Source organism: Anneissia japonica, unplaced genomic scaffold (assembly GCF_011630105.1).
Source record: "Anneissia japonica isolate Jap-2015-1 unplaced genomic scaffold, ASM1163010v1 scaffold287704_len1198815_cov201, whole genome shotgun sequence".
In the NCBI taxonomy this organism is placed as follows: domain Eukaryota; kingdom Metazoa; phylum Echinodermata; class Crinoidea; order Comatulida; family Comatulidae; genus Anneissia; species Anneissia japonica.
The window spans coordinates 445,776-471,855 of record NW_022731578.1 but is presented as its reverse complement, the minus strand read 5'-3'; the positions used below and the strand labels follow the sequence as shown (position 1 = coordinate 471,855).

Here is a 26,080-nt window from a genome sequence, read left to right as displayed (position 1 = left end):
TTAGCTAATGATTTTCTTCTAATCATTCGTAATATCCAACTACACAAATACAATACAGTTAATGTAATTTTATACTCAATTCAGCATATCATGCAGCAACACAATGGACTATTTTGTATGCGATTTGAAAAAAATATACCGTAATTATTTATGATAAATTCCACTGGCTCCATTAACGAAAAATTGGTGGCGCTATAATTCTACTGTATTTGAGTACTGGGGAACATGTGCGCAAGCAGTCGTCGAGAGTTATATTTACCTTGTTTTGAAATGGCACCAGGGAGTAAGATTTTCGTTGGTTCTCGAGCCATTGGATTTTACAGCAACCATGTTCCTTTATTAACAAAATATAATCAGAAATTTAAGGAAACGTACGTTATCACCTCCGTTGGAAAATCGTTCCATACTTACAACGTAAGTTGGAATTTATAACTGCCATGTCTAGGCCTAGGCCTATCTAGAGAGGCATAGGCCTAGTTAGTCTAGCTAGGTATAGGCCTAGGGGCCTAGGTAGTCCTACTGTACATAGGCCTAGTACTAGCTAGGGGTGACAGACGATCGGGCCCGTTTTTGAACGATCGGGCCCACTTTTATCGTCCAAAAACGGGCCCGATCGTCTTTAGGGAAAACTGAATATTGTGCCCGATCGTCTGCTGACAAAATCGAAAATTTCCAAAACCATTTTGGCTTGCCTAGGCCTAGGTCAATTTCGGCCGCGAATGACAAAATGTATGGAGCGCCGCGTTGTTGCTCTGCGAGTTCTTGGCATGCAGAATCGAAAATTTCCAAAACGTTCTCGTCTGTAATTCGTAGCTAGGCCTACGGGGCCTAGGGGCATGGCTAGGCCCCTGCCCTACAATTCAATATTGTTCGTATATTGTCTGTACTTGTATGCCTAAATTACTATAAAATAAAAAATAATGGTAACAGGTCAAAACGGCAAAAACCAACACTTTCAGACCATAAGGGCAATGGGCCAAAACGGCAATAAGTCCAAACGGCAAGACCAAAACGGCAATGAAAGTGTACAACGATAAATAATGGTGAAAATGAGGCCAAATTTTCATAGAAGTAAAAAACACAAAAGAACAACAACATTAATCAATCATAATCATAACAAATTCAATAGTAAAAAGATTGGGGGAATCACGATATAAAAGCAGTAAGCATTTAAATAATTAAAACATTAAATGACACAGACAAAATGAGGATAAACAATTTATGTCAAGAGTTAAAAAGCGTGAAAGAAAAAAGAACTTCAAAGAACAACAACATTAACTAGATTCGGAATTCGTCATAGACGAATTCGGTGATACGCTGGGATTGATGATAGTTATTTTGATGATTTTTAAATGATTGAACATGAAGGAGACTTTTGGTATCAGAATAAAAAAAGGCATTTAACAAAACATGGAAATTTGTTAATACAATGTCAGTATGTCGACTCAAAAGTGTACGAATTCGTATATTTGATGCGCATGTATGGCATTGTTTTTGCACTAAAATGGCTGAGAGAGAATGGAACTGTGAATTCAGTGTCAGGAAATCATGATGCAAAAAAAAACCAATTTTCAATTTCAAAAAGTGCTGTGCATGTGAAAATGTGCGCGCATTACATTCATACTTGATATGACGATTTCAATGATTTGAGAAAAGAAAGATGAATGGTCAGATAAAAAAATTATGTAAAAAATGATGACGTCATCAAAATGTAAAAAGTCGTGACATTTATGAAAGAGAATTGTCTCAGTTATAATCTTCCTCGAAGTTTGGAGAAAATCGATCAAGGATAAGGAAGATACGCTCAAATGCGCCATAGATAAAAAATCAGTTTTTTGAATTCAGATCGCAATATGATGACGTCACAATGTCCTATCAGCCATTATGATCTATAAAATCATATCTACAACTTATGTGCTTTCAGAATATATAGTAAAAATAGGCATGATTTTGACCTATTTCCGCTCCTAAGTCGACAAAAACGCGCACATGGATTCGTATCTTTTACGCATGCGCGCGTACAGCATTGCTATTGACGCTAAATGACCGAAAAAGATTGGAATACAGTGTCAGGAATCTAAAACGTAAAAAAAAACGATAATTCTAGCTTCTGTACATGCGCGCGCGTAAAAATGCGCTCGCGGGACGAACAAAAAATTAAGAAATGCTCAAAATGACCTAAAACATGCTCTAATTTAGTCAAAAAGTGATTTTGAGCATTTTAAAATTTTGAGGCATGCGTACGCACATACTTTACTGTGGATGCGCGGACGGTAATGTTGCAGAAAGTTGACACTTGATGTGAAGTATACTTGTGTCAAGTTTCATAGAAAAATACCTGTTAGTAAAGAAGTTATGGTAAATGACAAAATGGCGCGTAGATGACGTCACGTAACTGTGACGTCATCCACAAAGTCAGGTGCACAACTTCAGATGTAGATCTATATGCTACTGTACGTAAGTAGCAAAGATCAAGCATGTGCCGTTTTTTTTTTTTTTCTTTTTTTTTCGTTTTTTTTAATCTCCCAAAAGGGGGGCCGGGGGCCGCCCCCCCCCCCCTAAATCCGCCCCTGTCATAGGTCATATCATCATAAATAAACGTTTAAAGAAATGCTTTTGTCTTCCTTGTGTTATTTATTAATTCTAACACTGTATCTTTACATTTAAAACCCTGTTTCTCAAAGTGTTTCATTACACACCGCGTAATATTATACTCTAGTTTAAGTGCCACGGTGCTTATTCGAGAGCGGCGCTTATTCAAGCATTTACAGTAGTCCTAAATGTGAAGTTGCACCTAAATTTTGTTTTAGAATTCACACAAACCAACTTTTGTGTGGAAAAATGTTTACAGTAATTCTTAACAAGAATGATCAGATGATAAGATAAAGTTTTCTTATTAAATTGATATTTATTGAAGTTACCATGACAGGACTTAACCCAGTATTCTGTTCTGGGATTGGAAGGCAAGCATCTTAACCATCAAGCTATTAACCACTCCATCAGTGAGGGGGCAGGTTCACAAAACTTAATTATTTAATACATGCATAAGACCTCATTCCATAATTATCTGACATACTTTTTTTTTCAGTGTTCAAACTTTGGATTAATCAGTGTCAGTAAGTATAGTTGTTGTATTTATACAGTTAGTATGAAAAACATGTTCTTTTTATATTCTTTTTATTGGAATTTATAAAGCATCACTAAATCGGCCAAGGTGAAATTTTAAACCAATTTTTAATCTTATTTAATTGATTTTAATTTGATTTGATTGTTATAAAGACTGGATTCAATTTAAACGAATTGATATCCAAACTTTTAACATATGTTTTAGCTTGCGGTAAAGAACTGTTTTAGTTGAGAATTTCTCAACTACAGCAGTTCTTTTCAGAACTACCTACGTGGTGTACCGGAAGCTTAAACATATATTTTTCGCCGTGGCTAGAGTTACGGTACCGTATCGGAACTTCCGATTGCTAAAGGTACGGTAAATGATATTACGTCATGATTCGCCAATAGAAACGCCGATACATGCGTGACGTCATTCAGTGCACTGCTGCAAGAGTAGTGAGTGTGTGTTTTATGGTTTTAGCAACGATCGAAGATAAGAAATTTCGTTCGTTCGCGGGTGTTGTTGACAAGCTGTGATTAATATTCTGTAGCCGGAGGCCCTATAGAAAATAAAAAGAATAGCAGTTTTGCTAGATTTGGTGACATCAAGCGACTGAGTAAACTATTTTAATAGTAGAAGCCAGGCCTAGCCTTAGCTACCCCTGCTACTTTACTGTGCATACTAATTCTCTGTAGTATACGCACTATATTAGGCCTATACTACAAATAAAGTTTACTCTCACTGATAATTACAATTGCCATGTTGCTTGGTTGGCTATTTCAATCAGCAATAATAACTAGTGCCTACTACTCTATAAGTAGGCTAGGCTCCCAGTAGTAGCACTTACTAGCCCTAAGCCTAATCTAGTAGTACTGTACACCTATAAGCATAGGCCCCTAGGCGGGTATTTGGTCTAGGCCTAAGCCTAAGTAGACCATTCTCTATGGTAGACCATAAAATATGCAAGAATAACAGAAAGGACTTTTAACCCAAACATTGTGATAAGCCCCAATCGAAGTACATGAAATGGGCCTATTATGCCATAAATTTGATCGTAACTGTTCGCGCCTGTTTCTCATGATCACGAACGTCGATTTTGCAAAAAAGCCAAATCGAATCGGTCATTTCTATTGGCTAATCATGACGTAATATCATTTACCGTACCTTTAGCAATCGGAAGTTCCGATACAGTACCGTATCTCTAGCCACTGCGTATATTTTATTACTTCGCCATGCATACCTTCAAACAATACAAATCTTTTTACTTCACTATTAAGTATTTTATGTAAGAAATTTATAACCAAGTCTTTCTAAATTATACACAACCCCAACAAGATTGACTGTTCATCAATAATCTTTTAATATTATTATCCACTCTACGCCAAGGCTTACTGTCATTGATACAGTAGGCCCACTGTATAACAGATTGTTATGGTAACCAGATCTTTAAACATTATTCACACTTCAAGATCCACTGTTCTTATTTTAACCTGGTTAACCACAAAAGATGGACCCTTCTTGGTGTTCATTATTTTTTTTTTACTTATGACATTACTTATGAAGTTACAGTTTAAATTATATTTAATTAGAGTTGATAAGAAACACTGAAATTAATTTCCAATTACCTGTATTTAAATTTGTTAAGAAATGCTGAAGTTGTATTGTTTATGCTTCTTTTTTTTTCTAAGGTGATGCTCACCCAAGTGATATCACCTGTATGGCTGCCGATAGCAAGTATGTGTATACTGCATATGGAAACACAGTAACAGCTTTCATCAGATCCACTACGGTAAAGCCTATTTCTACAAATTTATACATTTTATTTCCTCTTATCCATTACACAAAGGCCTATTTCTACAAACTTCAAAAAACATTTTTTGCCCAATTCCAAATATTTGAAATTGGAAATTTTGCCTGGGCCACAGTGCAGCACCAGTACCCATCTAACTCTCATGCAAGGGTTATTTATTTATTTATTCTGGTTTATTCACATCGAAACATATTTCGTGGCAACACAAAGGCTGAATTGAGAAATATTAACAAAATTCGACAAAAACAATTATAAACTAATTAAAACGATTGCACTCAACAACAAATGAAAATATTTAAAAAACAAATTGGCTAAATTTGAATTATATATCTAAAATATTCAAATGCATAACATCTAAAACAGGTTAACAACATCAATAAAAATTAATAAAGCCTAAATTTGATATTACACTAGAATTAATTAAAATTTTATTTACAATTATTTAAATCAGATAATACACTAAAATTAAATTTAAAAAAAAACCAAAAAAAAAAAACAAGTCAACATCCCAATAAAAATTAATAAGGCACTAAATTTGAAATTACACTGGAATTAATATTTGAGGAGCAGAGTGATCTGACTCCAATTAAAACCCAATGTATGTATGTCTGATCAACAATGCCATTTATGACAATTTTGAATAATTTAGCATCTCATTGTTGAGGATAGGCTTAGCACTACACAGTACTGGGCTAGGCCTTGCCATGCGTGTCCCAGTAAAATTGTTCCATCACCAAAATTTTTTTTTTTTATATAATTTTAGAAGAATATTATGTTATTTGTTTGTTCAGGCAGAGCATGTTTATGAATGTCCTGGCAAAAATGTGCACCACCTCCTTCCATTTGGGGATCATCTGATTGCTGTTGATGTTGAGAGTCATGTCAGTATTTGGCATATTTCCACAAAAGGTAAATTTCATTATTTTTTCCACATTGTGACCTTTCTAACAACATAAATCCAGAACTGCTTTAGAGCAGCTTAGCTCAGTTGGCTAAACTAGTGGTAGCCACTGTGTGTGCGCTGAACCATGGATATCTATAGGTTGAATCGCCATCGCCGCTTGTTTCAGCTAGAAGTAAGTTTCGCCGTCTTTCAGATGAAGCGTTTAAGCCTGTGAGCAATATATGGCCCATGTGCATCTTAAAGAATGTAGTACACTCCAATCACCAGCAGAAGAATTCTACTGGGAATAAGTCTTTTTTGGACACTTGTGGGTTATCATTGGTGTTTACACCGAATAAATCCAATCCAAATCAACTGAATATCAAGTAAGAATTATTGCTGACTAACTTTACTGATTTAATTTTTATTGTGATAATTTATTGTTTATTGTTTCCTCAGACTTGTATATGGAGCTAGAATTTAACAATTCTACATTCAGAATTTCTACCATGATGCACCCTAGTACTTACCTGAATAAGATTCTTTTTGGAAGTCATCAAGGTACCTTGCAACTATGGAACATACGCAAAAAGTAAATACACACATTTTATCATAACTTTTTGTTTAATAATTTGCCAAGCATATACAATGTTAATGGAATCATCAGTCCTATAATGGTAGTTGTGATATTTTAAGAACTGATATAAAATACTTTGACATTTTTTAAAGGACTATTACAACAGAATAAGTTAATGTATTGGCATTATTGTCTTGCCATACCAAAACCAGCCAACAACTTAAGTTAATCTATTGGCATTATTGTCTTGTCATACCAAAACCAGTCAACAACTTAAGTTAATGTATTGGCATTATTGGCTTGCCATGCCAAAACCAGCTAACAGAATAAGTTAATGTATTGGCATTATTGTCTTGCCATACCAAAACCAGCCAACAACTTAAGTTACTGTATTGGCATTATTGGCTTGCCATACCAAAACCAGCCAACAACTTAAGTTAATGTATTGGCATTATTGGCTTGCCATACCAAAACCAGCTAACAGAATAAGTTAATGTATTGGCATTATTGGCTTGCCATACCAAAACCAGCCAACAGAATAAGTTAATGTATTGGCATTATTTGCTTGCCATGCCAAAACCAGCCAACAGAATAAGTTAATGTATTGGCATTATTGGCTTGCCATACCAAAACCAGCCAACAGAATAAGTTAATGTATTGGCATTATTGGCTTGCCATGCCAAAACCAGCCAATAGAATAAGTTAATGTATTGGCATTATTGGCTTGCCATGCCAAAACCAGCCAACAGAATAAGTTAATGTATTGGCATTATTGGCTTGCCATACCAAAACCAGCCAACAACTTAAGTTAATATATTGGCATTATTGGCTTGCCATACCAAAACCAGCCAACAGAATAAGTTAATGTATTGGCATTATTGGCTTGCCATGCCAAAACCAGCATCAGTCACCAAAAGTAGAACATTTACTTTATATATTTATATACTCCATATAAGCTTTAAAATAATAGGTCATTTAGGGGTCATCCATAATTATCAACATCAACATACTCTTTTCTGTTACCCCCTCCCTTCCCCCCGAAAGACTACACAATAAAATGTTTATTTGTGTCATTTTGAGATCAACATTTTATGTTTTTCATAAAAGAGTACTTATGCCTACACTTTCAACCCCCTCCCCCCTAAAGTGTATGTTTTGTACTGTTTTGAAAATGTTGATAATCAGGGGCGTACCGTGGGGGGGGGGGGTCGATGGGTGTGGTCGACCCCCCCTTTTAAAGAAAGTGCCCTTTAAATATGCTCGCTTCACTCACAAATAACGCACCCCGCGAATTCTGAAAGCTTCGCTAAATTGCTCCGAGTTCAGCTTGCCCCCTGCGCTTTCGTTTCGACCCCCCTTAGATTTTTCACCGTACGCCCCTGATAAGTATGGATGACCCCTTACAGGAATCTACTTACTATTTCCAAAGTTATGAGTAAAATTATTATGACTTCTCTGTACTAAAGTATACAATACTGCCATATTCTTATGCTAATTACTCAGTTTAACATTTAGTGACAGCAGACTAGATTTGGGATGGAAAGTCTCATTTATGTTAATCTTAACATAATATTTTTTTCTTTCTCACGCATGCAAATTTGTCTAACTTGGAATCTGTGATACAAATGGACAATGTTTCAAAATCTTATAATATTATGTTTTAGTCATGTATAAAGTTACTTCTGATTTCAGCAAATTGGTATACACATTTGATGGATGGAATTCACACGTCACTGCTATTGAGCAGGTAGGCAACCACAATATTTTTGGGAAAAATTTAAAAGGCATTACATACCTGAAGTATGGAATAGTGTTATTTGAAATAAATATCCCATACTAAAACATTTATTGACAAATATTTATAAACAAGTTTCTAACCCAATTACACTATTTTAAAGCCATGCACTGAAGGAAAGCATTTTAACTCATTAACCTTCTGATGAAGACAGAAATGGTCTTCTGATGGTTGTACAGAAAAGAGTTTCAAATTTTATATTAAAAATAGGGTATCTTTCAACTTTGAAATCAATAATTCTAATCCAAACAGATACTAATCATGTAAAGATTGATGATTATAATAAGTCATTTTAGTGTGAATGCATGTGAACTATATGAAAAATGAATCCAAAGTTGGAGTATTCATCAGTTTCACATAGCCTTTCCATTTTTGTCACATAATAAACATTTGTTTTAGCATAAATTGATCATTCAAAGATTTAGAATAATAATACATAAGTCAACTACTGCCCCATCCCTCTAGAATGCTCTTCTCTCCTACAAGCCAATTAATCACTACCTTTAATAATTTTCATTGCAGGCTCCAGCAGTTGATGTAGTGGCTATTGGTCTAGCTAATGGCAATATTATCATTCACAATCTCAGGTTTGATGAATCTGTAATGACATTCACTCAAGATTGGGGTCTAGTCACTGCAATTTCTTTTCGTACAGGTTAGACAATATTTAGTTAGTTGATTTACTGATAGTTACCTTAACTTAATGAATTGTTTATGTTTTGGGTAAGGGAAAGTGATAACTCCTGGGTTTTCATTTCTTTTTTTTTAAGGATGAGTTTGTTTTTTTCACTTTTTGTACCATATTTAGAGAGAGCAAAACTTCAAACTTACCCTAGTTTGACTGATGTTCAGGGCCCTTCAAAGTCTACCTCAGAGAGTCAACTAGCTACTATTCCAGTAATCTTGGTCGTAGTTTTTTCATAGCATATTCCCTTGCAGTTACAAAGCGCTAAGTATTCTCCACTACATTTAACATTAAACTCCAACCGAAACCATCAGAGCATGATTTCTTGAGTCATAGACTAAAGTATATCAATTAAGCTGAAGATGCCCTGAACTCACAGGTGGGCAAATGCGGCCTGATGGCCACATGTTGCCCTACAGCAATTTTATTTGACACATGAATTAAACATAATTATTTGCAGCATATACAGTTCATCTTCCAATTCGAGACCACCATTGGAACCTGAAAATTTGGGATGGTCTTGGGGTTTGGTCTCTAATCAGAGGTTAGGTTTGTCTTAAAAGATTGAAGATTGTTATTTGGTTCTCTGAAACAGTGGTCTCGAATAAAAGGGATTTCCGATTGAAGGGTGCACTGTATTATTTTATGTACAGTGCACCCTGTATTGTTATTAAGGCTAAGCCTATGGTTTTTATTTTCAGATGGCCATCCTATTATGGCAACTGGAAGTATGGTTGGTCACATTGCATTTTGGGATTTAGAAGAAAAGAAGTTGAAAGGTCAAATGAGGGATGTTCATCATGGTGCTGTAACTGGCATGTGTTTTCTCAACTCTGAACCTTTAATGGTTACCACGGCTGCAGACAATGCATTAAAGGTAGGTGCCATCCAGGCTGCCGTGGTAACAAGTGCATTTAAGTTATTATCAAACATTATTCTTATGAAATCTTTAATTGGTAGCTTGGTAGCAGTTGCATTTAATGTAAGTTACAAATCAGTCATTACTCTCTCTGAGCTCGCAACCTTGGTTACCATAACATCATATACATTCTTAAAATAATATATATAAGTGTGTGTGTGTGTGTGTATATATATGTATATATATATATATATATATATATCTCTTATACACATCTATATATATATATATATATACATATATATAGATTAAAAGGCAAAATACTGGAAAACAACAATGCTGTGGGAAACAATGGCTGGATCTCAGTAGAGATACAAAAATGATAAGCAACAGCTAAAAAGTAAACGTAAGTAAACAGCCAGAAATAGAACCAGAGCTTTCGGACAACACTAGTCCTTCCTCAGTGGCGAGTATATATATATATATATATATATATATATACATAGAGAGAGAGAGAGAGATGTATCATTGTGAAATGATGTAGCACGTTGCTCCTTAACAAATATATTGGTGAAAGTGATGACAATGAAAAAAAAAGTCAAGTTGACGTATTTTTGGAACATAATTTATCAAACACGAATATTTCGTCCACTCCTGTGGACTTCATCAGCGCGAGTGATATACATTAGATATATATATATATATATATTTATATATGACAAATAAAGATGGATCTGAATTGAAATGTTTTTTATATTCTTTCTTTACATTTACATAGTAGTTCAAGCCTCATTACATCATCACAATTTAAAGACTGAAAATTGCATTTAGGCCTATATTCAACATTTTATATAATGTAACATCAAAATATTATCTTTCCAGTTTATTACAATGGCTTTAATTTTGTTCACTGCATAGTTTTTTCAGTGGTGAAGGTGATATTTGAGTGGACAATAGTGCTCTGTCCAAGGCATCAAATTTTCTGCAAAAAAATGTCTTATTTGCTCTATGAACATAGCCTGGCCAGCCTAGCCTGGCCAGCCTAGCCTGGCCAGCCTGGCCTTGCCTAGCCGGGCCAGCCTAGCCTGGCCAGCCTAGCCTGGCCAGCCTAGCCTGGCCTTGCCTAGCCTAGTGGAGATATATCGCTCCCACATAAATTGTCACTTAAAAATGCTAGTGGGCACAGGGCTGTAGAACAGCTTATGCTAAGTAAGTTTACTTAGTTTATTTTGTTATTAGATGTGGATTTTTGATCAGCCTGATTGTGGTGGCAGACTTCACAAAATAAGGTCAGGTCACTATGCACCTCCAACAAGGATTCGTTTCCATGGCAAGCATGGCAAGGATATCTTAAGTGCAGGTAAATTAATTGCGCCATATTCGATGTTTTTAAGCTTTCCAGTGATTAAGTCTTTAAAGATTTATTAACGGAAGTTAACTGAAGATAGTTTGAAGGATTGCAAGGCGAAGTAAACTATAATAATAAACTAGAGCAGTCATTCCATAGAGTGCATACCTCCGCCCTATGCCTGAATACCAACAATAAGCAGGCCATGTATGTTTGACAAAACTGCAGCATATCCTCAAGGATAAAATGGAATCGCCATCGTATTCAGCCACATTTTATTGAGTACTGCTTGAATGCGAAGGGCAATTCCATTTTTTTGTGTAATCTTGCTAACAGACACTGGTGAAGACATTCTGCCTTGGTGGAGGGAATAATAATACTAATCTCCTGTTGATGAACTTGATTGAAACAATTAGACAATCTCAATAAAATCAACAGTATGTATGTATGTGCATGCAAGCACTTATTGGCATTATACTCTATTTCTGTACATTTTTGACAAAACTATTTCTGATTGGTTATTGTTTACAGGTCAGGATTGTACTTTAAAATCATTTTCAACAGTTCATGAGAAACACAACAAAAACTTCGGTCAAGCCTCCATGAACAGGAGTCTGGCAAAGAAGAAAGGACTGAAAAATGATGTCTTCAAATTACCACCAATTGTTGATTTTGCTGCAGGTATTACTTCATAATAATTGCTTTATTGTCATATTTTAATATTTTGGTATTAAAGTATTTAAGATACCATTAATAATAACACCATGTTGTGAGTGAACTTATCACCTATCCTTTTCAATTATATTTGTTCATTAGAGTGTAGTCGTGAAATGCACTGGGATGGCATAGTTGCATGCCATCATGGTTCTCCGGTTGTCAGTACATGGAACTTCCAAAAAAGCTGTATGGGATCACATAAATTGATGCATAAACGTTTTGATAATATGCTAGATACACATGTGGAAGCTCTGGTAAGATTTTCTTTTAATACTAGCTTGTAAATTATTATAATCATGTCATGTATTCAAGATTCACTATATTTATTATGTTCAACAAATCATTGGCAAGTTTATTTTATACATAATAATAATATTTACGTTTGGTTGTATTTTTAAAATTCTTTACTAGCATCAGAAAATATGCTATACTATAGTTAATTTGTGATGAGTGGTCCTTTTTTTTAATTTGAATTAATTTGTGATGAGTGGTCCTTTTTTTAATTTGAAGAGTTGTTCTTTAAGTCTTAACAGTGTACGGGGGTCCTTGTCAAACCAAGGTGGTAGCTTACACCTTAGGTTGATGGCTGGAATAGATTAATTTACATTATCTAATTCAATATCATTAAAATATTGAACTACCTCATGAACATTATTACAAGCATTAATATCTACCCAATTAACCTTTTTCAATTTTGTAATAAATTTATCTTCATCCATTTTCTTGTAATTATATTTGTTTTCCAAGCAGATCTGAAGACGGGAAAGATATAATTTAAAACTAAGGCACATGGCATTATCAGAGTCAAAGATGTCATCACCCGATGACACTGAATCTGTAATATCATAGCTACATAAAAAAGTCTAAAATATTATTATTTCTACTTAAATACTTGATTGACAGGTGGTGGAAATTACAACTTGTGGTAATTTTGCACTTGTTGGCTGGAGTACAGGACATGTGGATTTGTACAACATTCAGTCAGGCATTTTCAGAGGCTCATTTGGTAACCCTACAGGTAAATTAATTCTTTAAAAGAATTTTAAATTAGTTACATAAATATATAAAAGGTTGTAGCATAGTCCAGTTGGTTAAATGTGGCGTAGCGCTGTGACTAATATGGAAATCCATTGACTGGATGTGGGAGCTGTGCGTATGCACGGACCCGTCAGATGTAATGCAGCATTAAGGCTGCAGTAGTTTGGTACATAGGGACACAGCAAATGTAACACAGCCCTGTGGCTGCTGCTTGTTGGTACCCAGAAAATGTGGCACATCACTCTGGTTGCTGCTGGCTGATACCTAGATACCGAGCACATGTGACGCATGATGGTACATGTTGGCCAGCATCTGTAGGCTCCCAGAAACCTGCCAAATGTGGCGCAGCACTGTAACTATTATGGGTTGTTACCCAGGGACTCAGCAGCTATGGCGCAGCACTGTGGATGCTGCAGATTGTTAACCAGAAGATGTCGCGCAGCACTCTGGTTGGTACCCAGAGACCAAAGAGATGTGGCACAGGTTGGTACCCTGGTCCCTGCAGATATCTGTAGACTTCCTCACTTACTTTATCACCACAACAAGTAGCAGTGTTAATAAATGGGTCAGAATGGCTATGAAAAACAGAATTTACACTAAATCAGAATTTGATATGGGGTTTTTTATTTAATATTTTTTTGTAGCACATTTTTTTATTTAATATATTTTGTAGCACATAATGGACCAATTCGAGGTGCAGCTGTAGATGGTCTTAACCAAGTTGCCATCACAGGAGCTAGTGATGGTTACATCAAATTTTGGCAATTTAAAAGCAAAGAATTATTAAAGAATCTTAAAATGGAATCTGCAGTCTCAATGTTATTTCTACACAGGGAGAGGTTAGTAATGTTAAATTGTAAATGATTACATAATGTTACCTCATACTATTTGCAATTATTTAGTGTGGTGTGGATTTACATTATTTGGGAATGGTGGAGGTTCCAATATGGACCCAATGAATGGAGGAGGTTCCAATACAGATCCAATGAACAGGCCCGTAGCCAGGGGGGTTTTTAGGGGTTCGCGCGAACCCCCCTTTTTCAGCGAACCCCCCTTTTGCCAGCGAACCCCCTTAGCCAGAAAACGATCCCCCGTTTCCAAAATAGTGCAATTTATTACAAAATGAGAGCATTTTTTGGCACTGTTTATTTGTCGCTATCGATCGTAGTTCGATCGTAGAAATCAAAACAAAGCTGCAGCCAGCTGAATGACATAACCAGCAACACTTCAAAATGAATATTAATGAGAGGTTTGTTGCCTAGGCTATTTGACCAATTACGTGCTCCGGAGTTTATTTACTTACTTTGGCACGACGTCATCACAAAAGTTTGGGCGCTCAACATTTTTCATTTCTCTGGGATCGAGGACATGCAACACGCCAAAAATAGCCTAGATGAAGCGCTGAGAAAGGATAACCGATTTTTTTGCTTCAAGGCCAGCAACGAAGAAAATTCACCCTTGTTTTCACCACATGCTCATGATACTGCCTGGCGGCGGGACCGGTGTACTTTTTCGGGCTAGGCCTAGGTCTAGCGTTGCTAGGTAGGGTAGGGTTGTAGCCTATTATTTGCGAACGATTTTATTATTTATTTTGTAATCGAGCTAGCATAGGCCAGGGCCTAGGATAGCAAAAAAATTTTGTTTCACAATAAACATTTACGTTCTAACTCCTGTATTGGAAAAAGTAGTCTTCTTATCCTATTTTTAAAATTGTGTAAGAAGTATTTAAATATACAAGAACATGCATTTAAATGACATGTACATGCTTTTAAAATCGTATAAATGCTCTGGCTTCGGGGGCTTCATCCCCAACCCCCACAGGGGCTTTTCCCCTTGACCCCACCGGGGCCCTTTGGCGGGCCCCTGAACCCCACGCTCAGAACCCCCCTTGAAGCATGCTGGCTACGGGCCTGAATGAATATCTCCATTCCAAAATTGATTCAACAAATAATGGGAAGGTTCTAATATGGATGCAATAAATAATGGAGACGATTCCAATATGGATCCAATAAATGATGGAGGAGGTCCCAGTACGGATCCATTGAATGATGGAGGAGGTAACAATAGGATTAAATAAATAACAAAGGAACCATTATGGATCCTATGAATGTAATGGAGGACATTTTAATATCGATCCAGTGACTAATAAAGGAAGTTCCAATGTGGATACAGAGAATAACAGAGTTGTTTCCAATATGGATAAAATAAATAACCTCCAAAGTGCCTAGTCACTATCTATGGATTGCAAAATACATAAATGTTTCATGTTAAAACTGACTGAACTAAAACTCTTAATTTGACAGTTCAATGATGGCAGTGGCATTAGATAACTTTACTGTGAATGTAGTTGACATCGACACACACAACATCGTGAGAGTATTTTCTGGTCACAGAAATAGTGTGACAGATATGGTAAGAGACTTTCTGTTAATTTTTATTTTTTTAATTAATTGGTTATGCCGAAGACCAAGGATGTGCCAAGTAGCAACTTAATCACTAATCTATTCTAAGTGGTGTACCCCTTCACAAAACAAACATAAACATAAGATGTTCTACATTTAAAACTAAGTCTCATTATAAGGCTTAGGGAGTGGAGTTGTTTTGGTCATGAGAAAAAAAATCCTGCTACACTGACAGGAATTGAATTGGAAAGCAAGGATGTTAACCACCAAGCTATTCAACTCCACTCATTGTTAGATGTTGAACTTAAAGTGTAGGCTGCCAGCATCAAGACCTTTGATGATTAGTGCCTAGAATTTATTACAAAAACATAAATACAATAATAACGTATTGATTATTATGGTTAATTTTTGGAAAATTTTTCAGCTGCTCCAAGTTTTCCTATTCTTCCTTAGTATTCTTTTATATTTTGCATGATGAAAATTACAAAATTAATTTCAAAATTTTATGTATGTAAAAGTAGAAAAATTGTCTAAAATTAGGTAAAAAAAGTTATAGCATATTTAAAATTTACATTAATAATGAACAGACAAAATAAATTTCATTGCACATTGGGGCTAATTAAATTTAGATATATACATAAAAAAGATGAAGAAAATTACATTAAATTCATTTAAGATTTTATTATCAAGTATTTATTTTCGTATTTTGATTGACATGTTTTGTCTATTAGGCATTCCGTTCAGATGGGAGGTGGTTGCTTACATCCTCAATGGACTCAACCATTCGCACTTGGGACCTCCCTCTTGGAAGGTTAGTTTTTTTTTTCATCAATTTTTTGTGAACATGGAAATAATATTTGTATTTTAAAGATAAATTGAAGGTGCAAAATTGATTGCTACAGTTTCAAGATGTAAGAATTATTCAAATTGCAGTCACTCAAATTTGAAATCATTAGTATTGAAACATATTATTTGAAATAAATTACATACAGTAGAGCCCCTCTCCTTTGGGATGCATCTATTAAGGGGACACCCTATAAGGAGACACTTTTCTGTTAAACTGGGAATTGATATTAATAATATGTTACACTTATGCAGCGCTTAATATATATGGTTTAACAGTACAACCAACAATATTCAATATTCATTAATTAATTCCTTTATATTACATTTATTCATGTTCATGTCATATAAAATGCAGTTTAACAATACTGAATTGTTATTTCCATATATAGTATTTCTATATATAATATAATAGATTTATTGATTATATAGTGCGAAGTGCATAAATACACTATGCCCTTTACACTACTTCCAATGGGTATTCATTGTAACACACACAGTGTTTTTCGTCCACCTCTAGATTGGTAGATTCTTTTCTCTTGGATTCTCCAGCTACAAGTTTAACCCTCTCTCCTACAGGAGACCACCTAGCAACCACCCATGTTGATGATTTGGGTGTTTATCTATGGTAAATATTTTGGTAACTTTTGTGTTGATGATACCATACTGCAATAGAGATAGTTTGTTTTAAAAATGGCAGTCTTTGCCATAAAATTGAACCATATCACATTTTGTATTGTATTGATCATAATTGGTGAAAATGAAAGGTACAGTAATCATGCAAATTTAGGTGTGCATACACACAATTCATGCACACCCACATGCGCATAAATACATACATTATATCCATATATATGCCTATATGCATTAATACATTAGTAAACGCAAAATACTTGAAAATATTAAAGTTTTGGGAAACAAATGGCTTGATTTTGGTAGAGATTGAGTAGCCTGGTGGTTTCACCAGGATTTTTTCTCAAGACAAAAGTGATGAAGTTCACTGCTTGGCATATCCTTGGTCTAGGACCTAAAAAAAGAAATGGGAAAAAAGGTAGAATTTATAAATATTGTAGGTTTCGACAACTTTTTAGTTACTCAATGACTACAATATTTGAGCCACCACCACTAACATTTTATAATAAAATATAATTAAGGTTGGCTGACATTTGCCATTATAGCACACTCTGATGTCAGAGAACATCACTTTAGTCAGACCAGGTAGCTCAGTGTAGAACCATTTACTTAAATATTATTATTGCATTTACCTGTATTTATGTTCGGTTGTTGCCTACATTGTTAAATGTAAATATAAAAAATATTTCAATAAAAATTAAAAAACTGAGTGCATATTAAAAGTGTAACCTAAAGAGAGATCTTAGTCTGATAGTAATGCAAGTAAATATCCTGGTTGTAGCATGTTGCCACAATTGAAAATGGCTGATGATTGCCATGGCAGTAGTATTTTAACTAGACGTCAAGACATCTCATTAAAATTGCCAATTCTAAAGAATATAGATTAAAAAGTATAGAATGTCATCCTTCTCAATCTGTATTCTTTAGATTTGGCCAGTCAATATGTAATTTACATGATATCTTTTTGTAAATTGTGTGCTACTGATTAATAAGTAATAGGTATACACACTATCAGAGCATTGTAACAATGATAAAGTAGATACATATCTAATATAAGTCTAGCACTATCTACATGCTGTGTATTTTTTAATTATTAAGTTATTGCTTTGTGAATACAATGCTAGAGTAGTTCCTTGTCTAATAAGTTGTTGCTAAGTATATACAATGCTTGAGTGTTACAAGGTATTATAACAGGTTGCACCTTCATGACAGTTTTTTTGAGACACAACCTTTTTGCTAGCATCACCAAGAGTAATTCCATATCCATTAAGTTGTTGCTTATTGAGTATATTATAACAAGGAATAGGTAGCATCTTTCCTCTTTGAAATACTTGCGAGAAAAAATGTTGCAAGTGATAACACGTTAGGTAAGGCAAAACATCATTCTAATTAAATTTCCCAGAGTCAAACACCATTGAAATATAATAATTTCCTCTAGTTTATAAATATGAACCTATACTAACTGTCAAGTCAATCACCCTCTTGTAATGTTATACAAGTGGCCAATTAGTAAGGTAGGGGCCCCACTACAGCTTTAACATCGGTGCTGGTTTGAGCCACTACCAGCCCAAGGTTTTGTTGGTGGAACCACTCAAATGAGGACTTAATTGGAGGTCCTGCGTACACATCTGGCTTGTGTACTTTAGAGAACCCTTTGAATTTTTTGGACGAATAAATGTCAGCCTCTATCGACATGAAGCTACTACAATGAGCATTTCTTTATGGTGACTAGGTCATCACTCACAGACCTCGTCCATACAGTGTTGGCTCCATATTGGCTCCGCTGACTTTTAGATCACAATATTAGGGATTGGTAATCAAAATAACATTATTTGTTTAAAATGCAAGTTAATATTTTTGGTCTGACAATCTTGTGGCATCGAACGATGGAGGTCTAGACCTGTTCAGTAGGGTTTCTTTCGATTTGTGATGATGTTGAGCGTAATGATGGCATGTTAATTTAACTGTGCAGATCTGAAAGTTGTGTGTTACATTATCTCCTGAAATCCGGAATGGTTATTGGCCAAAATTACATACAGGTCAGGCCGAGGATTGTACACTGATCTCTATATAATGGCTGGATTGGACATTTTGTTTATTTTAGTAACCACTGTCAACAAAAATGATGTTTGGTTAAGCTTTCTGTCCTTTCTCTTTGTAGACGTTCATTGTAGTGCTTGATGTAAAAAGAACTAGCCTAAAAACAAAATATTTCTTGTGCATTACATAATGTTTTGATTGACCTTTGGCACACAAACCACAACAACGGTCAAGTAAGTGCATGGTTTGGGATAGGAAAATATTATTGGAGTTTACAATGACGATGTCATGATAGACTTATTATTATTACTTATATTATTTTTATTATTACTGTTATTACAATTGATAGTATTATTATTATTATTATGAAAATATTTTATTATTTTTGAAAATTATTATGAAAATGTATTTTATTGCTATTATTAGTGTAAATTTAATATTTAATGTATCTGTTGGCAAAACATGCCTACCAAATTTTAAACTTGTCAGCAACTTTTGCACCAATTGTTTATAATAATTCAAACTTTTGCTTTTTTTTTCTGATTTTATTTATATTTTTAAGATATGAAATATCACAGCTAGTTGTTAGATTCATTTATTGACTTTTCCATAAAAAAAAACAAATGTATATAAAACAGATTTTTTTTGTTTGAATACACACAGTGTTATTTATTTTATTCATACCCATAATGAAATATTCGGCCTTCACTCATTATTTTATAGCAGATGCTTGTCAGTATTTCAACTAGACATCAAGCCTTCTTATTAATATTGCAATATTGCAATTTCTAAAGAATATACATTAAGAAGAATAGAATGTCAGTCCGTCTCAGTCTGTATTCTTTAGATTTGGTCAGTCAATATGTAATTAACACAGTATCTTTTTAATAGGTATACAAACTATCAGTGCATTGTAACAATGACAATGATTTATATTTAATAAGTCTAGCATTATCTACATGCTGTGTATTTTTTTTAAATTATTAAGTTATTGCTTGGTGTATACAATGCTTGAATAATTCCTTATCCAATAAGTTGTTGCTAGGTGAATATGATGCTTGGATGTAATATGACAGGTAGCATCTTTTATGACAAACATTTTTTGAGATTCAATCTTTTTAGTGTCATTAAGTTCTTGAGTGCGGTTCCTTATCAAATAAATCATTGCTTGTTGAATACAATGTTTGAGTATAATATAACCAGGAATAGGTAGCACCTTTCTTCTTTCAAAAACTTAAAAAAAAAAAAAGTCTTTGCAAGTGATAACACATCAGGTAAGGCAAAACATACCTATTAAATTTCTTGACACAAACACCATCAAAGTATAATAATTTAACCTAGTGTATGAATATAAAACTATATTAATAGTTTTACAAGTCAATCGCCCAAAATTGGTGTTAGTTGAGCTGCTCCTCTCCCAGGCTTCGTTGGTAGGACAATGTCTGCTCGTAAAAGGACTTAAATGGAGATCCAGTTTACAAATACAGTATTCATTAATACATGGCTAATCAACTACTTTTGATTCACCGTCTCGGCATCCCTTCTGGTCTCGTCCTTGTAGTGTGCTCTACATTTCTTTGTGTGTGTCTTGTTTTTGTGTTTTTTTTTTCCTGTCTTTTTTTAGCAGCCCTCCTCAAGCTCTGCTTTTTTGGGATTTTGCCCCTCAAACTTGTCTCTTGAAATTTATTTTTTGTATTATGAAATTGTTTGAGAAATAAGTGTTCTTTTGATTTGATTGATTGATTGTATAATTTATAGGAATAATAGAACCCTGTATGTGCATGTGGCACTAAAAGCGTTGCCTGATGATTTTGAACCAGCTGTAGTAGCCCTCCCGGGAACTTATTGTACCACAAATGGTTAGTACATTACTATTCTATTTCATTTATTAATCCCTAAATCAATTTTGCAATCTTAATTTTTTTTTTTAGTGTTTATTTTTTTTTTTTGTATTTTTGTTATTTCTCTTCTCCATGTTGGTGATAATTCTGAATAGATTGTACAGAATCAGAATTTGATTGAATTGGAAATTATTTGTTATGTTATTAAATTAAATGATATGAAAAAGGATTAAAGGGTTGTTTAAAAATCAATTTATATTTTCTTTTTCCTTCTCAGAATTTTTCAACAAACAACATTAATTTAACAATATAAAAAATAATATAAATTTTGTTAAAGAATCATATTTTTAACCTTACTTTTCATCTACTGTGAATGTTTCTTTTAAATGGAATTCTCAAAAAAATCTTTTTATATTAGAACATTTTTATCAAATTCATCAAACTTTTCTTCAAGTAAAGCAAATTTTTCTAAATTCTAGATGTGTATAAGAGACAGATATATATATATATATAATATTTAATAAAGATTTAAGTAAAGTTATCTAAAATAAGTGATATGTTTCTAAATTCAAAATTTATAGTTTATCAAAATTAATAACATTCAGTTTTCTATGTATCCAATTCTGAACATTTTCCCAAAAGGAACATACAATATTACATTCACAAAAACAAATGTATTAATGTTTCTTTTTCCTTGTAACAAAAATCACAAACATCGTTTTCTGAGTAACCTATCATATTAGGGAACATATTTTTACTTAAAATTCTATTTAGCAATCGATATTGAAACCACCGTAATTTTATATCAGTAGTACAATAAAAATTTATATATGATGTGATTTTCCAAAAATCAGGCATTCAATCAATATTTCATTTAGAACATCATTTTAGCCTTGATATAAATTATCTGTTTTGTTGAAAACAATTATTTGCTTACCTTAGCAAAGGTTTCAACAAATGCTTCAGTCATAAAACATAATTTTTTTATTATGGAACCAGATGAAATTCTTTGAGATGAATAATATAACAGGATATTAATTGTACATTATTGTCATGAAATAAGGATGATGATAATAGGAATATTGATTGCACAGGATTGTGATTATGTATTGGTTTAATAAGAATAAAATCTTGTTATTGTGTAAAAAATGAAGATTATGAAAAATGTTTCCTATTTTCCGTTTATAATGTTTACTAGAAAATGAAGAAGATGAAGCTAATGTTAGGAATTATGAAGATGAGTTAGAAGATATTTACAAATCTCCAGAACAGATCTCTTCAGAGCTGGTGACTTTGTCACTATTGCCAGAATCCAGATGGAAGAGTCTAACCAATCTTGAACTTATTAGGGTAAAAATACCTATGTGTTACTTAATTGACTTGGTAGAAATGACAAAATATTTATTTCCTTTGAGCATGGAAATTTAACAAAAATATAAATGTTCATAAATTCATTTTTGAAGATCAAAAGAAAATGAGAAATTCTTGAAGCTTAGTTTGTAAATGGAAAACCAAAATTACACAATTTAATAGGAATACCTATATGCTCACCTAATGCCAGGTATGATTTTTAACTTTACTGAATTGACTGGGTTAGGATCGAACAGCAACAGATATATGAAATAAAAAACTTTACCATTTTCAATGAGTGTACTCAATCTGGTGCCCTCAATTAGCAAAGCAAAGTGTCCATATTAGCAAAGATCTTATAAACACAAGATAGCGTTCTCCGCGATTTTATGTGTAACAAATAGAAGCGTCGATTTGGCACAGAAAAGTAATCAGTTTTGGGAGAGGGCGTCCTAGTCGTTGCCATGGATCTGAGATAGGGTGTTCGCCTTACGCCAAAGTTCGTTACTAAGTTAATTTGTTCTTGTGTTTATAAGATCTTTGATATTAGTCAATGTAATGCTGTATATAGTGCTGTATATTTTAGTTTTTTCAATTTTTTGGATAGGCTGTTTTTACTTTGACAAAATGAATGAAATAAAAATATAGCAATATAAATTTGTTGGCTTTCTAACAGAAACGGAACAAGCCAACAGAACCACCAAAATTATCGAAAGTGCCATTCTTCTTGCCGACAATCCCTGGCTTGGAGTTGAAATTTGCAGCAACAAAATCAGAAGATAATTCAGAGGTGAGATGTTGTAATTGATATTCAAATTAATGAATATTTCTTGGTAGTGTATAGTCTTTCTCCTGATAATGACATTACAATGGTAATCTAAGTCTTCTGATCATGTTTAATTTAATGGCAATCACAGTGTTTCTTTTAATGGTGCTGTATTTTCCTTTTTGTTAATTTTAACTTGTTCATTATTTGAATTGTGAAAAAAAAATTAGGGGGTGACACCCTTTCCCACTCATTGTTTCCCACTGCATCAAAAATCGCTGATTTTAAACTCCTCACTCATCATTATCGTCTCCTGGTAATGTGCATAACCTTTATTTTATTTTATTTTTTATTTATTTATTTATTTTGTTGGTGGGGGTTTTAAATTGAATGCAGTTTTGATGTGTTTATTTTAACTGATATTCATGAATTATTTGTTTTAGAAACTTATTTCAGCCTCCTTCCACAAACTTGTTTTCTCTGATTTTCATTTTGAAAATTTGATTTTAATGTTTACCTTTAAGTTATATTTTAAATGTTCTTGTGTGGTAAAACAATAAAACAAACAAACAAATATAGTATACTCACACAACATTCACTAGTTCAAATCCTGGAAGCACTATTGATAACAAATTTGCTTATTTGTAATTTCATTAACAAGAAAATTTGGTATTAATTATACTACTTTTATTCTGTTGGAGAAATATTATAGTTCTCCATTAAAATATGATTGGTTAATGTTTTTAAAAAAAACATTAGGTAAATTTTTATGCAATTTAATATATAGTTTTACAAAATAAGTATTTTGGTTGTTTGATAGGCTTCAAGAATTCTTCAAATTGACGCACTAACAGAAACATCTGAGTTGTGTAAGTGTTTATCAGCAGCTACTGCCAGCGGAGATTGTAAGTATACCCGACGAATATGTCAAGTAAACATTCATTAATAATGTCATTAATAATAAATTGTACCACAATGAGGATTGCATTCTGAGATCACCCTTTCTCAGATTATCATAAAAGAGTTCATACACTGTTGATGGCCTAGCATGTAGTATGGTTTGTACTTGTAAAATTATGAAAATATGGGACCAGTCATTATTGCATTTTCAGTATTGCCAACAAACTTGTTATAGTAAAAAACTTTACCACCATTATAGTTAACGTCAGCGTGTACTTGATTTCAGATCATAATGTGATGGTGTACATGAAAGAACTTGGACCATCGGCTATTGACAAACAAATTCGTTCTTTGTCACCTATTGGTGGAGGCTCTTTTTATATCATGACGTCCTTCATTCGTTTCCTGGAGTCCACAATGCTTGGAAAAAGGGACTATGAATTAGGACAGGCTTATATTGGTCTTTTTCTGAAAGTGAGTATTGTCAGTGGCCGATCCAGGAATTTTTAAATAGAGGAATGGGAATTTGGATCTAGGAAGTCGGAATAAAGGGCTCAGAAAGACAATTTGGATCGACTATTTCCAATAGAAGGCCCAGAAAGGCAATCTGTATCCAGGAATTTGGAATAGAGAGGCCCAGAAAAGCAATTATAACTGATGGAAGGTCTAAACTACCTCAGCCCCAACGATGGTTGTGGCTGATGTACTATTTTTTTTTTCAATGCACTTCTAAAAGGGCAGAAATCACACTCTCGGGCTAAATTTGAATGTAATATTCTTGTTTCCTCCATTTTTCTTGTTTTTTTTTTTTTTGGTTTTTTTTTTTCGAGGGGAGGGGGGTGGGGTGGGCAGCCGGCTGAATTCTGCCTATGAAAGTATTTATTGTATTCAGTGAATATAGTAATTATATTTTTTTTTGTATCCAGTGAAAAACTTGAACATGATAGTATCTGTTTCATTTTTAACCAACAACTCGTTCTTTTCAGCTTTATGTGTGAGCAATTTGTAGTTGCTTGTTGCTAGTACAGTATTTGTAATGAACATAATAAAAATAGAAGTTTATTGTTATTTATTTACCTGTTTTTGTTTTTGTAGGTTCATGGTGATCTGCTTGCCAGGGAAAAAGAATTTATAAAAGAATTAGAAAGTCTTCAGAAGATCCAATTAGATTCATGGAAAGAACTTAATAGGAAATTTAACCAAAGTTCATGCATTGTAAACTACTTAAAAAATGCAACATTATGAATTACATGTACATCCAAGATGACAGTTTGTGGCGAAATAATGGTTTTGCTTAGATTTAACATGATATTCATGTTATAGGATGCTCACATGCTGGAGGTTCTGTGGGTTCGCAGATGCTGGAGGGCTGGGCCGCCAAGAGTGGTCCTGCATGGCTGGGGGCGCAGGGCCCCCACTTTTTGGCAAGAAATATATGTCTATGCAGATTTTTGTATGATCGGAAAGAAATGCTAGTGGGGGCCCCCATCACTTTGAAAAACATTCCGCCAGCCAAGTCCTGGACCCCAGGGCCCCATGATTGGGGCAGGCAGCGGCATAAAGCAGGGTCCAGGGGAAAAGATCCTATTTGGGGTTTGGGAGCTCTGGCTTTTTATGTAATTTGCCAAATTGGGAAGATTAGAGACATATAAGAGAGTAGATAATGTAACCATCTTGAGAATAATCCTTTATGGAAAAAAATAAAATACCAACTCAGGCGATTTGATCGAAAGAAATTTTATTCAACCCACAATTACATTTTATTGGGTTTCCATCCATAAACCATTTTATGGCATTTTTAATATGATCAATTTAACATGATTAGAAGTAATTTGACCTAGGAGCCTTCATATAGTACTGTATTGTTAAGGCGAGACTATTTTTATACCTTGTTTAGCGAACCCACCGACTGCAAATATTGATGATTTCGAATAAACATAAAATTTTATTTTTTGCCAATTAGCACACCCGCTGCCACGAAAAAGTGGAAATTTAAGAAAAAAAAATAAAAGTTTTTCTTTATTTTTATTCCACTGCTTTGAAATCTCCAAAGGTAAGATGTATATTTCTTCCTAATTATATAAATTTGAAGTATTTAACCATCCTAATTTACATTCACCAATAAAATGTTATTTTTATTTTTTCCACCGTCTGGATGATTTTGGCAAATCTATTTGCTAAATAAGAAAACAAAATTTTATTTTTATTTCTATTCCGCCCTCCTCTGATAATCTTAAAAAAAATAAGTATGCGAAACAAGGAATAAAGAGTCTAGCCTAAATAACATAAAATTTGTTTTAAGCAGATTTAATGATAATTTTTTGCTTCAATCCAGAATGTGGAAATTGTATAGATAATTGTTTCTAAGACCATGGAAAAAGTGTTATGAGAGAAATTGGTCTAAAGTTGATCATTTGAGAATGATCACATTTTTAAATATCAGAATTGCTTTTGAAAACCTACATTAGATTGCAAAACATTCAA

General features: G+C 33.8%; 1 protein-coding gene across 1 annotated transcript; it reads left to right on the top strand.

Moving 5' to 3' along the window:
* The first annotated feature begins 223 nt into the window (after positions 1 to 223).
* LOC117115393 (WD repeat-containing protein 36-like) lies at positions 224 to 25,572 on the top strand. Its single transcript, XM_033259161.1, has 22 exons — positions 224 to 414; positions 3,089 to 3,116; positions 4,798 to 4,898; positions 5,711 to 5,828; positions 6,262 to 6,394; positions 8,072 to 8,126; positions 8,697 to 8,829; positions 9,561 to 9,736; positions 10,958 to 11,078; positions 11,598 to 11,747; positions 11,883 to 12,037; positions 12,687 to 12,801; positions 13,495 to 13,660; positions 15,125 to 15,233; positions 15,955 to 16,034; positions 16,587 to 16,694; positions 20,498 to 20,598; positions 21,779 to 21,930; positions 22,607 to 22,720; positions 23,517 to 23,601; positions 23,883 to 24,070; positions 24,692 to 25,572. Exons 1-22 carry the CDS (start codon positions 226 to 228, stop codon positions 24,839 to 24,841), a joined length of 2,727 nt encoding a protein of 908 aa, XP_033115052.1. The 5' UTR covers positions 224 to 225; the 3' UTR covers positions 24,842 to 25,572.
* The last annotated feature ends 508 nt before the right edge of the window (positions 25,573 to 26,080 follow it).